General features: G+C 54.2%; 1 protein-coding gene across 1 annotated transcript; it reads right to left on the reverse strand.

The window, feature by feature from the left end:
* Positions 1-1,399: 1,399 nt before the first annotated feature.
* Positions 1,400-15,100, reverse strand: LOC144600855 (uncharacterized). Its single transcript, XM_078412738.1, has 5 exons — positions 14,994-15,100; positions 11,023-11,167; positions 7,725-7,871; positions 5,076-5,246; positions 1,400-1,567 (listed from the first exon to the last, which is right to left on the reverse strand). Exons 1-4 carry the CDS (start codon positions 15,041-15,043, stop codon positions 5,151-5,153), a joined length of 438 nt encoding a protein of 145 aa, XP_078268864.1. The 5' UTR covers positions 15,044-15,100; the 3' UTR covers positions 1,400-1,567; positions 5,076-5,150.
* Between the last annotated feature and the right edge of the window lie 480 nt (positions 15,101-15,580).

Consider the following 15,580-nt stretch of genomic DNA (forward strand, 5'->3'; position numbering starts at 1 on the left):
GAAAAAGTTTTTCCTCATCTCAGTTCTAAATGGCCTACCCCTTATTCTTAAACTGTGGCCAGAATTCTTATTCTGGACTCCACCAACATTGGGAACATGTTTCCTGCCTCTAACGTGTCCAACCCCTTAATAATCTTATACATTTCGATAAGATCTCCTCTCATCCTTCTAAATTCCAGTGGGACCCATTTATCCCCACTCTTTGCTTTCTGTCAACCAATTTTCTATCCATGTCAGTACCCTACCTGGAGCGACTAGGCTTGTATACACTGGAATTTAGAAGGATGAGAGGGGATCTTATCGAAACGTATAAGATTATTAAGGGATTGGACACGTTAGAGGCAGGAAACATGTTCCCAATGTACGGGGAGTCCAGAACCAGGGGCCACAGTTTAAGAATAAGGGGTCGGCCATTTAGAACTGAGATGAGGAAAAACTTTTTCAGTCAGAGAGTTGTGAATCTGTGGAATTCTCTGCCTCAGAAGGCAGTGGAGGCCAATTCTCTGAATGCATTCAAGAGAGAGCAGGATAGAGCTCTTAAGGATAGCGAGTCAGGGGGTATGGGGAGAAGGCAGGAACGGGGGTACTGATTGAGAATGATCATCCATGATCACATCGAATGGCGGTGCTGGCTCGAAGGGCCGAATGGCCTCCTCCTGCACCTATTGTCTATTGTTTCCACGCTGTAAGACTATGACTCTCCTCCCCTTATCTCCTCCCCCCTTCCCCCCTTCCCCCACCCCCCCACCATCACTCCCTTCACCCCTTCTCTCCCTCCATCCCTCCTTCCCTCCCTCCCTCCCTCCCTCCCTCCCTTCCTCCTCCTCCCCCTCACCTCTCCTGCAGTTTCCTCAGCACCTCCGGGTCCACCGTGGGCTTGTGTCCGCCCTGCGGTTGCTCCTGCGGTCTCTCCCCGGGCTCGGGGCCGCTGAGCTGGGAGACGGCAAGGACGGTAAGGGAGAGCGGGGGCCGGAGGAAGCCCCCGACGCCGGTGGCGGGTGCCGGCCGAGCCCCCCCGGGCCGGGCGGGGGTCGGTGAGTGGCCGCAGACGGTGGGGCCCGGGGGTGAGCAGAGTGACCAGGTGTCCGGTGCCCGGGGTCTGGGTGCCGCGGCTGGAGGTGGCCGGAGCGGGGACGGGGACAGGGACCTGGGGCGGGGCAGGGACCAGGGCCGGAGCCTCGTCCACCTGCCGGCCGGACCAGGGGCCGGGTGCGGTGGCTGAAGGGCAGGTGTCCGGCAGCGGGGGGGGCTGGGGCTGGGGCTGGGGTCGGCTCCGGCTCCGGACACCGCTCCGGCCATGGCCGAGCCCCGCAGCCGCTCCCTCCGTAGCCCGCCGGAGGATGTGCCCGGTCTGTTGGCGGCACAGACCCCGCTCCCTCTCCCTCTCCCTCTCCGCATCCTCCTCCTCCTCCTCCTCCTCCCCCGCCTCCTCTCCCCACGGCAGTGGACGCTCCCCGCAGCCCTGGCCGCCCGGGGGAGGGGACGGAGCCGGGGCCGGGGTCGGGGGGGGCGCTCGGGACCTTCAGCAGCAGCGCCGGCGCCTGGAAGCAAGAGCGGCGATCCGAGCCTGTAAAACACGGCGAGCACCAGGTCACAGACACAGTCTGGCTGGAGCACAGGGGGGGAGAGGGCGAGCACCAGGTCACAGACACAGTCTGGCTGGAGCACAGGGGGGGAGAGGGGGGGATATGGGGGGGGAGGGGGAGAGGAGGGGGGGAGAGAAGGGGCGAGGGGGAGGGGGAGAAAGGGGAGAAGGGGGTATAGACAACAGAAAATAGGTGCAGGAGGAGGCATTCAGCCCTTCGAGCCAGCACCGCCATTCAATGTGATCATGGCTGATCATTCTCAATCAGTACCCCGTTCCTGCCTTCTCCCCATACCCCTGACTCCACTATCCTTAAGAGCTCTATCTAGCTCTTTCTTGAATGCATTCAGAGAATTGGCCTCCACTGCCTTCTGAGGCAGAGAATTCCACAGTTTCACAACTCTCTGACTGAAAAGGTTTTTCCTCGTCTCTGTTCTAAATGGCCGACCCCTATTCTTAAACTGTGGCCCCTTGTCCTGGACTCCCCCAACATTGGGAACATGTTTCCTGCCTCTAACGTGTCCAACCCCTTAATAATCTTATACGTTTCGATAAGATCTCCTCTCATCCTTCTAAATTCCAGTGTATACAAGCCTAGTCGCTCCAGTCTTTCAACATACGACAGTCCCGCCATTCTGGGAATTAACCTAGTAAACCTATGCTGCACGCCCTCAATAGCAAGAATATCCTTCCTCTAATTTTGGAGACCAAAACTGCACACAGTACTCCAGGTTCGGTCTCACTAGGGCCCTGTACAACTGCAGAAGGACCTCTTTGCTCCTCCACTCAACTCCTCTTGTTATGAAGGCCAACATTCCATTGGCTTTCTTCACTGCCTGCTGTACATGCATGCTTCCTTTCAGTGACTGATGCACTAGGACACCCAGATCTCGTTGTACGGTCCCCTTTTCCTAACTTGACACCATTCAGATAATACTCTGCCTTCCTATTCTTACCACCAAATTGGATAACCTCACACTTATCCAAATTTGCTAATGGTACTTTTAATCCCTTCGTCCAAGTCATTAATGTATATTGTAAATAGCTGCGGTCCCAGCAATGAGCCTTGCGGTACCCCACTAGTTACTGCCTGCTATTCTGAAAGGGACCCATTTATGCCCACTCTATGCTTTCTGTCATGTCAACCAATTTTCCATCCATGTCAGTACCCTACCTCCAATATCATGGGCTCTAATTTAGCCCACTAATCTCCGATGTGAACCTTGTCAAAGGCTTTCTGAAAGTCAAGGTACACCACATCCACTGGCTCTCCCCTGTCAATTTTCCTAGTTACATCCTTAAAGAATTCCAGAAGATTAGTCAAGCATGATTTCCCCCTTCGTAAATCCATGCTGACTCGGAACGATCCTGTTACTACTATCCAAATGCTCCGCAATTTCGTCTTTTATAATTGACTCCAGCATCTTCCCCACCACTGATGTCAGACTAACTGGTCTATAATTTCCCGTTTTCTCTCTCCTCCTTTCTTAAAAAGTGGGACAACATTAGCTACCCTCCAATCCACAGGAACTGATCCTGAATCTATAGAACATTAGAAAATGATCACCAATGCGTCCACAATTTCTAGTGCCACCTCCTTAAGTACTCTGGGATGCAGACCATCAGGCCCTGGGGATTTATCAGCCTTCAGTCCATCAGTCTACCCAACACCATTTCCTGCCTAATGTGGATTTCCTTCAGTTCCTCCGTCATCCTAGGATCTCTGGCCACTAGAACATTTGGGAGATTGCTTGTATCTTCCTTAGTGAAGACAGATCCAAAGTACCGGTTCAACTCGTCTGCTATTTCCTTGTTCCCCATAATAAATTCCCCCGCTTCTGTCTTCAAAGGACCCACATTTGCCTTAACTATTTTTTTCCTCTTTACATACCTAAAAAAGCTTTTACTATCCTCCTTTAATTATTGGCTAGTTTACCCTCGTACCTCATCTTTCTCCCCGTATTGCCTCTTAGTCAACTTCTGTTGCTCTTTAAAAGAGTCCCAATCCTCTGGCTTCCCACTCTTCTTTGCTTTGTTGTACTTCTTCCCTTTTATTTTGATGCTGTCCTTGACTTCCCTCGTCAGCCACGGGTGCCTCTTACTCCCCTTGGAATCTTTCCCCCTCTTTGGGATAAATTGATCCTGCAACTTCGGCATTATTCCCAGGAATACCTGCCATTGCTGTTCCACCGTCTTCCCTGCTAGGGCCTCCTTCCAATCAATTCTGGCCAGCTCCTGTCTCATGCTCTGTAATCCCCTTTGCTATACTGTAATACTGACACTTCCGATTTTCCCTTCTCCCTCTCAATTTGCAGAGTAAAACTTATCATATTGTGATCACTGCATCCTAATGGCTCTTTTACCTCGAGTCCCCTTATCAGATCAGGTTCATTACACAACACTAAATCCAGAATTGCCTTCTCCCTAGTAGGCTTCCAGTACAAGCTGTTCTAAGAATCCATCTCGGAGACACTCCACAAACTCTCTCTTTCCTGGGGTCCATTACCAACCTGATTTTCCAGTCTACCTGCATGTTGAAATCTCCCATAACCACCGTAGCATTACATTTGCGACATGCCAATTTAGCTCCTGATTCAACTTGCACCCTATGTCGAGGCTACTGTTTGGGGGCCTGTAGATAACTCCCATTAGGGGTATTTTTACCCTGACAAGTTCCTCATTTCTATCCATACTGATTCTACATCTCCTGATTCTATGTGACCCCTTGCAAGGTAGTGAATATCATTCCTCACCAACAGAGCGACCCCACCCCCTCTGCCCACCTGTCTGTCTTTCTATATGTTGTGTACCCCTGAATATTCAGTTCCCAGCCCTGGTCCTCTTGTAGCCATGTCTCGATGATTCCCACAACATCATACTTGCCAATGTCTAACTGAGCCTCAAGCTCATCCACTTTATTTCTTATACTTCGCGCAGGTAGAGAAGGGGGTAGGGGGAGAAGAGGGTGTGGGGGAGAAGTGAAAGAGAGGGGGAAGTTCGGAGGGAGAGAAAAGTGAAGAGAAGTAGAGGGAGAGAGTAGAAGGTATTGGGAGGAGAAGTGAGGGGCGGAATGAGGGGTGGGGGGGGGACAGGAGGGTAGAAGGGAGAGAGGGGAAGAAGGGGGAGAGTGAGGGTTGGAAGAGTGAGGGTGATAGGGGGAAAGTGTTGAGAGGGGACATAAGACAGTCAGACACACAGTGAAGCTCCCTCCCTCCGCGCACCGCCCCATCACACACACTCCCAGGGAGGGGGGGTCAGAGACACAGGGTGAAGCTCCCTCCCTCCCTCCCTCCGCACCGCCCCGTCATACACACTCCCAGGGAGGGGGGGTCAGAGACACAGGGTGAAGCTCCCTCCCTCCCTCCCTCCCTCCGCACCATCACACACACTCCCAGGGAGGGGGGTCAGAGACACAGGGTGAAGCTCCCTCCCTCCCTCCCTCCCTCCGCACCGCCCCGTCACACACACTCCCAGGGACAGGGTTCCTCACCTGTGGCCGGGCTGCTCCTGGTGTCAGGGGCATCTGACGGCTCTGGGACCTTCTGCCGCTTGCCCGTAGCGCTGGCTATGGACGGCAGCTTGCTGCCTCTCCCCGTGACCGGAGCCCTTGGGTAGGGGGGTGACCGCTGAAGCTCTTGCCTTCCATGTCCATCATGTCTACCTGTGAGGAACAGGGCGATGAATTTCAACCACATGCACGGCCAGGCCTAGCACTGGGAATCTTAGTTATAGAGTCGTTACGGCATGGAAACGGGCCTCATCGTCCCATCTCCTCGTCCCATCTCAGCTAGTCCCATTCACCTGCTGAACTAAAGTGCACAATGTATTGCAGTAACTCAGCGGGCCAGGCAGCATCTCTGGAGAACGTGGACAGGTGACGTTTTTGGGCAGAGTCACCTTCAGCCCAACTTGCCCACACCGACCAACGTGTCCATCTACACTCGTCCCACCTGCCTGCCTTTGGCCCGTCTATATACTAAAACTCTCGTTTGTTTGTTTATTTGTGATCGAACAACAGCCAAAACGGTGCCCGATAGCGTGACAATTCAGGGCCCACCTTTACTCACCGTCATCGCTTTCATGGTAAAGCAAGTCGTTTTATTGAAATCAGTGTTATATTTTTTAAGTTATTCACATTTTAAAGTTTTAATCTATCTCCTAGGGAGGGAGGGAGGGTGGATAAGGGGGGTTGAGGGGGAAGGGGAAGTGGGGGGGGGGGGGGAGGAGAGGGTGCTGCACCAATGCAGGAGAGGTTTGGGCCCAATGGGTCCACTTGGTCTCGTATCCCTCTGAACCTGTCCTGTCCATTTATCTGTCTAAATGTTTCTTAAATGTTCAATAGTCCCTGCCTCAACTACCTCCTCCGGCAGCTCGTTCACTACACCGACCGCCCTCTGTGTAAAAAAGTTAACCCCCATGGTTCCTATTAAATCTTTCCCCCGTCACTTTAAACCTATGTCCTCGGTTCTTGAATCCCGTACGCTGGGCGACTGACTATCCCGTCGTTACTTTAAGAAACAGTTGGACAGGTATATGGATAGGACAGGTTTATCATATATATACAGGCCGGAAACAGGCCTTTTCGGCCCACCAAGTCCTTGCCGCCCAGCGATCCCCGCACATTAACACTATCCTACACCCACTACGGACAATTTTTACATTTTACCCAGCCAATTAACCTACATACCTGTACGTCTTTGGAGTGTGGGAGGAAACCGAAGATCTCGGAGAAAACCCACGCAGGTCACGGGGAGAACGTACAAACTCCTTACAGTACAGCACCCGTAGTCAGGATCGAACCTGAGTCTCCGGCGCTGCATTCGCAGCAACTCTACCGCTGCGCTACCGGAGGGGTATGGACCAAAGCAGGCAGGTGGAACTAGGCATGGTAGCTGGGACATTGTTGGCCGGTGTGGGTGAGTTGGGGACCAAGGGCCTGTTTCCACACTGTATCACTGGCAGAGAACAGGCCATTCAGCCCACCATGTCTGTGCAGCCACCAACCCATCCCATCTGCCAGTACATGGTCCTTATTTATCTACATGATTCCGCCCCATCCTTCCCGCTCAACTCCCCTCCAATCCCCTCATGCCACCCCACACCCAACCCCCCCCCCCCTACCTCCCACCACAACCCCTGTAGCTCCCGGCCCTCACCCCCTCCTCCCCACATCCTCCTGTGCCCCATCAACTCCCCACATACCTCAACTGCCCCCTCCCCTGTACCCCCACCATCCCACCCCCTCCCACATCTTCCTGCTCAGGGCCACTCCCATCCCCACATCCCTCCCACCCCAACCCCTGCAGTTCCCTGCCCCCACCCCCGTTCCCCCCATCCCCACCCGTACCTCCCAACCCCCTCCCCGTACCTCCCTAACCCCTCCCCATACCCCCCATCCCTACCCCCCATCCCCCACCTCGTACCTCCCCCCCTCCCCATACCTCCCTACCCCCACCCCCTTTACCTCCCCCCCACCCCCCGTACCTCCCTGCCCCTCCCCTGTACCTCCCCACCCCTCCCCATACTTCCCTACCCCCTCCCCGTACCTCCCCACCCCTCCCCCGTACCTCCCTCCCCTCCCCGTACTCCTACCCCCTTACCGTACCTCCCCCACCCTGTCCCCGTACCTCTCTACCCCCTCCCCGTACCTCCCTACCCCTCTACCCCCCCACACCCTCCCCCGTACCTCCCTACTCCTCCCCATCCTGCCCCTCCCCTACCTCCTTACCCCTCCCCCGTACCTCCCTCCCCACCCCGTACCTCCCTACCCCCTCCCGTACCCCCCCACACCCTCCCCCGTACCTCCCTACTCCTCCCCATACCTGCCCCTCCCCTACCTCCTTACCACTCCCCGTACCTCCCTCCCCCTCCCCCGTACCTCCCTCCCCGTTCCTCCCCATCCCCACCCCCGTACCTCCTCCCCCTCCCCCGTACCTCCCTACCCCTCCCGTACCTCCCTCCCCCTCCCCCGTACCTCCCTCCGCCTCCCCCGTACCTCCCCCACCCTTCCCCCGTACCTTCCCTCCCCGTACCTCCCTACCCCTCCCCGTACCTCCCTCCCCCTCTCCCGTACCTCTCCCACCCCTCCCCCGTACCTTCCCTCCCCCGTAACTCCCGACCCCCACCCCTCCCCCGGTACCTTGTGTGCGGTGGTGGTCCCGCTGGCCCTATGCCCATCGTGGTTGCGTCCTGGGGGGTGAGTGGGCCCGTCAGCCCCCCCGCCGCTCGCTGCTCCCGCGGGCCCCTCCGCCTGCATGCGTTCGCGCTCCCTCAGGCGCAGTCGACTCTGCAGCGAGAGCAGGCCGCGTTACCCGGCAACCGCTCACCCTCGCCAACCGCATTACCACCCCACCGCCCTGGGGGGGGGGGACCGCTCGGCCCACTGTCCCCATGACAGCCCCTCCCACCCACTCCCCACTCATCTACTCTCTGATAAAAGGTATCACAAAAAGCTGGAGTAACTCAGCGGGTCAGGCAGCATCTCAGGAGAGAAGGAATGGTCGAGACCCGTAACGTCACCCATTCCTTCTCTCCTGAGATGCTGCCTGAGCCGCTCAGTTACTCCAGCTCTTTGTGATAGCTACGATTTGTACCAGCATCTGCAGTTATTTTCCTACTCTCTGAGAGAGAGGGACTGAGAGACACTGGTCAGTGTACAGATATCCCCCTGAGAGAGAGGGACTGAGAGACACCGGTCAGTGTACAGATATCCCCCTGAGAGAGGAGGGACTGAGAGACACATCCCTTTGGGGTAAACAGTGAGGGTGGGTTTGTCTGAAGAAGGGCCCTTATCCATGTTCTCCAGGCACGCTGTCTGACCCGGAGTTACCCCAGCATTTTGTGCCCTTTGTGTCAGATAGGTGTGCAGACTTACAACCAAACATGATCTTGTGTGTGGACCGCAGTGTGGAAGGGCTTGTCTGAAAGGCTCCATGTGAATTGCCTGTGTGACGTAATCCTCCTCAACAATGGGGAGGTTCTGTGAGGTCAAGCTGTTCCACTGGCCGAGCGCAAAGCCTGCCTGGGTCTAAGCACCGCCTCTTCCAGTGAGGGCCGGGAGGGGGGGGGGGGTGGGGGGCAGGAACAAACTGCTGCACGACACAGTCCACAAATGGGGCTTCTGTGCAAACTGGTCAACTGGGTGCACAGGTAGACAAGGTGATGAGGAAAGGACACAAAGTGTTGGGTCAGGCAGCACATCTGGAGAACATGGATAGGTCGGGACCCTTCCTCAGAGTCTGAAGAAGGGTCAAGAGGGTCGGAGGTAGGGTCCCAACTGGTAACATGGGTGACATTTAGGTCGAGATCCTTCTTCAGAGTATGAAGAAGGGTCATGACCCGAAACATCACCTATCCGTGTTCTCCAGAGATGCTGCCTGACCCGCTGAGTTACTCCAGCACTTTGTGTCCTTTTATGTAAACCAGTTTCTGCAATTTTTTTGTTTCTACAAGATGCTGAGGAAGATGGTATACAGCAAGCTTGCTTTCAAAGGCCAAGGCATTTAATGTTTGAGTTGGGATATCAGCGTTGCAGCTGTACAAATTGCCCTTGGAATATGGGGTGCAATTCTGGTCCACTCACTTCACGGTGAAGCGAGAGAAGGTGTAAGAAGGAACTGCAGATGCTGATTTAAACCAAAGATACACACAAAAATTTGGAGTAACTCAGTGGGACAGGCAGCATCTCTGGAGAGAAGGAATAGGTGATGTTTCGGGTGAAGAGCCTTCTTCAGAAGCTCGAGAAGGTGCGGAAAAGTCATAAGGATGTTACCTTGACTGGAGGGCTTGAGTAATGGGGAGAGGCTGGATAGGCTGGGTCTGTTTCCCCTGGAGGCTGAGAGGTGACCTGACAGAGGTTTACAAACTTAGATTAAGTAGATAGCCAGAGTCCCAATTGTATGGGAAGGATGTCTAAAAGTGGAGGGCATGGGTTTAAGGCGAAGTAGGGGGGTTAAAAGAGATCTGAGAGGTGGATTCTGCGCACACAGAGTAGTTGGGATCTGGAATGGGCTGCCTGAGGAGGCGGTGGAGGCAGGGACTGGACTTTGAAAATGGCACCAAAATCTGACGACTATTGCATGCGGTCTCAGTACATGTTGTACCAATCGGGCTTGTGCTTAGATGTAGCAAAACTTTACTGAACTGTATGCACAAAAAATAATTTTACATGTAACAATAAAGAACTGTAGAATCCTTTACATGGTGAGGGAAAGAGGTTCTCCCTCTTTCCCTAGGTTTACCTCATTTTATCAGGATGCATCCCAGCATGGTTTGGGAACAGCTCCATCCAAGACCGCAAAATAATTACAAGCCAGACCATCACACAAACCCACCCCCCTTCCATTGCCTCCATTTACACCTCATGCTGCCTCGGCAAGGCCAGCAGCATTATACAGGACGAGTCGCATCTTGGCCGCTCCCTCTTCTCCCCTCTCCCATCGGGCGAAAGGTACAGAAGTGTGAAAACGCACACCTCCAGTTTCAGGGACTGTTTCTTCTCAGCTGTTATCAGACAACTGAACCATCCTATCGCAACTAGAGAGCAGTACTGAACTACTATTTACCTCATTGTACCTTTGACAAGCCACTGGAAATAAATGGGTCTACTGTGGGTAGGGGGAGCAGCTTCAAATACCTGGGAGTCCACATCAAAGATGATCTGACATGGACAACACACATTGCCGCACTGATGGGTAAGGCAAGGCAGCGCCTTTACCACCTCAGACAGCTGAGGAAATTCAGAGTGCCTCTGAGCATCCTTCAATGCTTCCACTCTGGGGCTGTAGAGAGCATCCTGTCCGGCAACATCTCAATCTGGTTTGGGAACAGCTCTGCCCAGGAAGGCCCTGCAGAGAGTAGTGCGTTCGGCAGAACGCACCATGGGAACTACGCTCGCCCCCCTGCAGGACCTATACATCAGGAGGTGTAGATCGAGAGCAAGCAAGATTATGGGGGACCCCTGCCACCCCAGCAAGACTGTTCCAGCTGCCACGGTCAGGCAAACGCCTCCGCTGTCACGCTGTGAAAACGGAGAGAATGAGACGGAGTTTCTTCCCACAGGCCATCAGGACTGTTAACTATTATATCTCCAGGGACTACATTTTTTTTCTACATTAATTTTAATTTTTATGCTGTAATTGTAATTTTTTTGCACAATCCGCAGGCATTACCACTTTCATTTCACTGCACATCGTGTATGTGTACATGACAAATAAATTTGACTTGACTTGACTCTTTGATCAGACTTTACTGGACTTTATCATGCACTAAACATTATTCACACTATTCCGTTTATCATGTATCTGCACACTGAACAGCTCGATTGCAATCATGCATTGTCTTTCCGCTGAATGGTTCGCACGCAACAAAAGCTTTTCACTGTACCTCGGTACACGTTATAATAAACTACATTCACCTGCAGCCTTTAAGGAGCCTACCTTGTGGTTGCTGTCCATTCTGCGCTGGACGTCTCTCATGTAGGCACTCTCCATGGTGGATGGGTTTCTGGGGAAGGTGCCTTCCCTCCTGAGACCGTACAGCACCGAGCTGCCGGGCAGAGAACAGAAAGAGGGCTGTGGACCCCTGCAGGTGATGAGAGACACCAAGTGCAGTGAAAGGTGATCGATTTGGATGACAGGTTGTTGATATGAAGACCAGTCCCTCTATGAACTGGATCAGGGGCTGAGGGTCCCCCATTGAGACAACTTTAGAAGGATGAGGGGGGACCTGATTGAAACCTACCGGATAATGAAAGAACTGGACAGAGTGGATGTGGGGAGGATGTTTCCATTAGTGGGAGAGTCTGGGTCCAGAGGGCACAGCCTCAGAATTAAAGGACGTACCTTTGGAAAGGAGGTGACAAGGAATGAGGTGGTGAATCTGTGGAATTCATTGCCACCGACAGATGTGGAGGCTGTCATTTGGCATTTTTAAAGTGGAGATGAACAGGTTCTTGTTTGGTACGGGTGTCAATGGTTATTGGGAAAAGGCAGGAGAATGGGGCTGTGAGGGAAAGGTAAATCCGACATGATTGAATAGCGGAGTAGAATCGATGGGCCAAATAGCCTAATTCTGCTCCTATGGCTCATCAAGACCACCCGCAGTGTGCCACGGATCAGATGCTGAGGGTCCCAAGGTGGGAACAGTCCCTGTGTGTAAACGTGCTGAAGTAACTCAGCGGGTCAGGCAGCATCTCTGGGGGATAGACTGAAGAATGGGTCCCAACCCGAAGCATCACCCGTCCATGTTCTCCAGAGATGCTGCCTGACCCGCTGAGTTCATAAGTCATAGAAGCAGAAGTTCGGCATTCGGCCCATCAAGTCCACTCCGCCATTCAATCAAGTCCCTCCTAACCCCATTCTCCTGCCTTCTACCCATAACTGCTGACACCCGTAATAATCAAGAACATGTCAATCTCAATCTAAAAAATACCCAATGACTTGCGCTCCACAGCCGTCTGTGGCAATGAAATCCAGATTCACCACCCTCTGGTTCAAGAAATTCCTCCTCATCTCCTTTCTAAAGGTACGTCCATTTATCCTGAGGCTGTGCCCTCTGGTTCTAGACTCTCCCACTCTGGTGGAAGCACCCTCTCCACATCTACTCTATCTGGGCCTTTCACTATTCGATAAGTTTCAACGAGGTCCCCACTCATCCTTCTAAAAGGTTGGTATCCTGGGATGACTATCGTTGCCATCTCGAGTCCCAAGCCTGCCCGTGTTCCATGCCAGAGGGCCAGGGCATTTTATTGACGTCTTGGGCACCCTAGAATGCACAAGGTCACCTTTCATTACTGTAGGGCACCCTGATCTGCTGAATCCTTTACTCACTGTTCATAGACAATAGGCAATAGGTGCAGGAGGAGGCCATTCGGTCCTTTGAGCCAGCACCGCCATTCAATGTGATCATGGCTGATCATTCTCAATCAGTACCCTGTTCCTGCCTTCTCCCCATACCCCCTGACACCGCTATCCTTAAGAGCTCTATCTAACTCTCTCTTGAATGCATTCAGAGAATTGGCCTCCACTGCCTTCTGAGGCAGAGAATTCCACAGATTCACAACTCTCTGACTGAAAAAGTTTTTCCTCATTTCCGTTCTAAATGCCTACCGGATAATGAAAGAGGGTCATAAGGTCATAAGTGATGAGAAGCAGAGGTTCGGCCCATCAAGTCTACTCCGCCATTCGGTCATGGCTAATCTATCTCTTCCCCCTAACCCCATTCTCCTGGCTTCTGCCCATAACCCCTGACACCCGTACTAATCAAAAATCTATCTATCTCTGCTTTAAAAATATCCATTGACTTGCCTCTGCAGTGTTCTTGGCAATGAATTCCAGTCACCACTTTGCCATCCTCTGAATCTCTGGGGCACCAATGGGTGCCTAGATCAATTATTGAAAGGGGTTTTCCATCCCAGGGAGTTTCTTTCACTGCTGTTGTTGGCAAACGCGCCAACTGTACTTGAGACCTTAAGTGCTGGGCTCTCTAGTTTTGTTGTGGGTGCCACCCTGGGGTGCCAAGATCTCTGCTGTACTGGGTGGCACCATTGGACGACTAGCTCATCTGTTTAATGTGGCCAGTTTAGCTGTCAATAGGAGCTCGTGGAGCTATGCCTACATCTCATGGGAGTGGCGCCTAACGGCAGAGGGCTCGCTGGCAGTCTGTTGTCTTTTTTCCCTATTGTTTGTGTGTTGGTGTTGGGGTGGATTTTTGTTTTTGTTTTTGGTTGTGTATGTGTGGGGGTGTGGAGGCGTGGGGTGGGGTGGGGTGGGGGAAACCTTTCTTTTTTTAGGTCGGGGTGAGGCTCGGCCGCGGGGCTTCCATCGCACGGGGCGGCTCGGCTGCGGGGCCTTCAATCGCCCGGTACGGCCGCGGGACGTTTCAGCGCTCGGTGCGGCTCGGCCACGGGGACTTCCATCCCCTTGCGGGGGCTGTGCGGGTCGGTCGCCTCGGTAGGGGTCGAGCTGTCTGTCCGTGGGCATGGGGGTAGAGAGGGGAAGTTTTGTTGCATCACAGTGAGGGGGTGTTGGAGTCACTGTGATGGATGTTTGTGTTGGGGTCGTGTGTCTTGTTTTCTTTTTTTTTGGTGTTCTGTGACTGCTGGAAAATGTAATTTCGTTCGGTATCTCTGTATCTATTGACAGTAAAAGTATACAATACAATAGACAACAGACAATAGGTGCAGGAGGAGGCCATTCGGCCCTTCGAGACAGCACCACCATTCAATGTGATCATGGCTGATCATTCTCAATCAGTACCCCGTTCCTGCCTTCTCCCCATACCCCCTGACTCCGCTATCCTTAAGAGCTCTATCTAGCTCTCTCTTGAATGCATTCAGAGAATTGGCCTCCACTGCCTTCTGAGGCAGAGAATGCCACAGATTCACAACTCTCTGACTGAAAAAGTTTTTCCTCATCTCAGTTCTAAATGACCTACCCCTTATTCTTAAACTGTGGCCCCTTGTTCTGGACTCCCCCAACATTGGGAACATGTTTCCTGCCTCTAACATGTCCAACCCCTTAATAATCTTATACGTTTCGATAAGATCTCCTCTCATCCTTCTAAATTCCAAATTCCAGTGTATACAAATATGAGGACCACCCTCGAGAGCTGAGCCCCCTATTTAATGTGGAGCACCCTTTGGTGCTGAGCACAGCTGTTAAAAAAGGGCCACCTGTGTGTGACAAGCTCGCCACTGTGCTGTGGGGCCACCTTCGGATGCTGAAAACTGTTGAAAGGGATCACCCTGGGGTTCTGTTTCCTCTGTTGTTGTGGGTGGCACCCTTAGGCACCGAGTCCACCTACTGAATGTGGGGCACCCTTGGGTGCCGATCCTTTACTTGTTAGCGGTGGGCACCCTTGGCCGCTGAGCCCTTGATTGTTATGGGTGGGCTTCCTCGGGTATCCAGCCCTCAATTGTTGAGAGGGGCACCCTTAGGTGCCACACCTTCATTTGTTATGGGTGGTCTCCCTTGGGTGCCATGCCCACAATTGTTGTGGGGTGGGCATCCTTAGGTGCCAAGCCCTTGATTGTTGTGCTGGCTCCCTTGGGTGCCGAGCCATCAGTTATAGGAGGCCACCCTTGGGTGCCGATCCCGAGGTTGTTATGGGTGGGATCCCTTTGGTGCAGAGCCATCTGTCTTGTGGGGCACCCTCGAGAGTTATGGGTGGGCCCCCTTGGGTGCCGAGCCATCGGTTATTGTGAAGGGGCGACCATGGGTGCCGAGCCCCCTGGGTTATTGTGGGCTGGCACCCATGGGTGCCGAGCCCCCTGGGTTATTGTGGGCTGGCACCCATGGGTGCCGAGCCCCCTGGGTTATTGTGGGTAGGCACCCATGGGTGCCGAGCTCCCGGGTTTTGTGAAGGGGCGCCCATGGGTGCCGGACCTCCCCGCCGTCGCCTCACCCACCTGCGGACGGGCGGCCGAGCTTCGGGCGGCGGACGCCTCCTCGCCGCCATCGCGCCCGCTTGGCCGGGACCGCGGGTTCCCGGTCTCCCTGGCAACGAGGCGCGCGGCGTCGCCATGGAGACCGAGTCCCGCCCCCCCCGCCCCGCTCCGCCCTCTCGGCCAATGAACGGCGCCGGCGGCTCCGCCCGAGCACGTGACCGCGGCGGGAGCGCGCGTCTCCTTGGCAACCGCCCCCACATGCGCGCGCGTCTCCTTGGCAACCGCCCCCCCCTCCCCGTGCGTGCGCCCAACGGCCGCCAACTGCCAACCGCCGCTCCGGCCCACTCACCCTCTACCCCCCAACGCCGGGCGATCTCATTGGTCCAGCCTTGTGTCCGTCAAACACATCCTCGTACCATTGGTCTGTTTCGCTGTCAATCACACACCATCCCGGCCGTGATTGATCGCTGCCTGCCCCCACGTGGGGGCAGGCAGGTCCCGCCCACTCCGCGGCGCAGCCCATTGGTCGTCAGCGCTGTTTGTCAATCGTTCCTCGAGCTGATTGGTTGCAGGCTGATGTCATCCCGCCCCCCCTTTGGTTGAACGTC

This window comes from Rhinoraja longicauda, chromosome 16 (assembly GCF_053455715.1).
Source record: "Rhinoraja longicauda isolate Sanriku21f chromosome 16, sRhiLon1.1, whole genome shotgun sequence".
Classification (NCBI taxonomy): domain Eukaryota; kingdom Metazoa; phylum Chordata; class Chondrichthyes; order Rajiformes; family Arhynchobatidae; genus Rhinoraja; species Rhinoraja longicauda.

What these genes read in the sequence shown, in the direction of transcription:
- LOC144600855 (XM_078412738.1), bottom strand. Translation starts at nt 15,043, where the DNA reads ATGGCGGCGAGGAGGCGTCCGCCGCCCGAAGCTCGGCCGCCCGTCCGC. An exon ending in GAATGGACAGCAACCACAAG is followed by an intron (nt 7,872 to 11,022) that starts GTAGGCTCCTTA and finishes CTCTCGCTGCAG; the next exon opens with AGTCGACTGCGCCTGAGGGA. An exon ending in GGACCACCACCGCACACAAG is followed by an intron (nt 5,247 to 7,724) that starts GTACCGGGGGAG and finishes TGTTCCTCACAG; the next exon opens with GTAGACATGATGGACATGGA.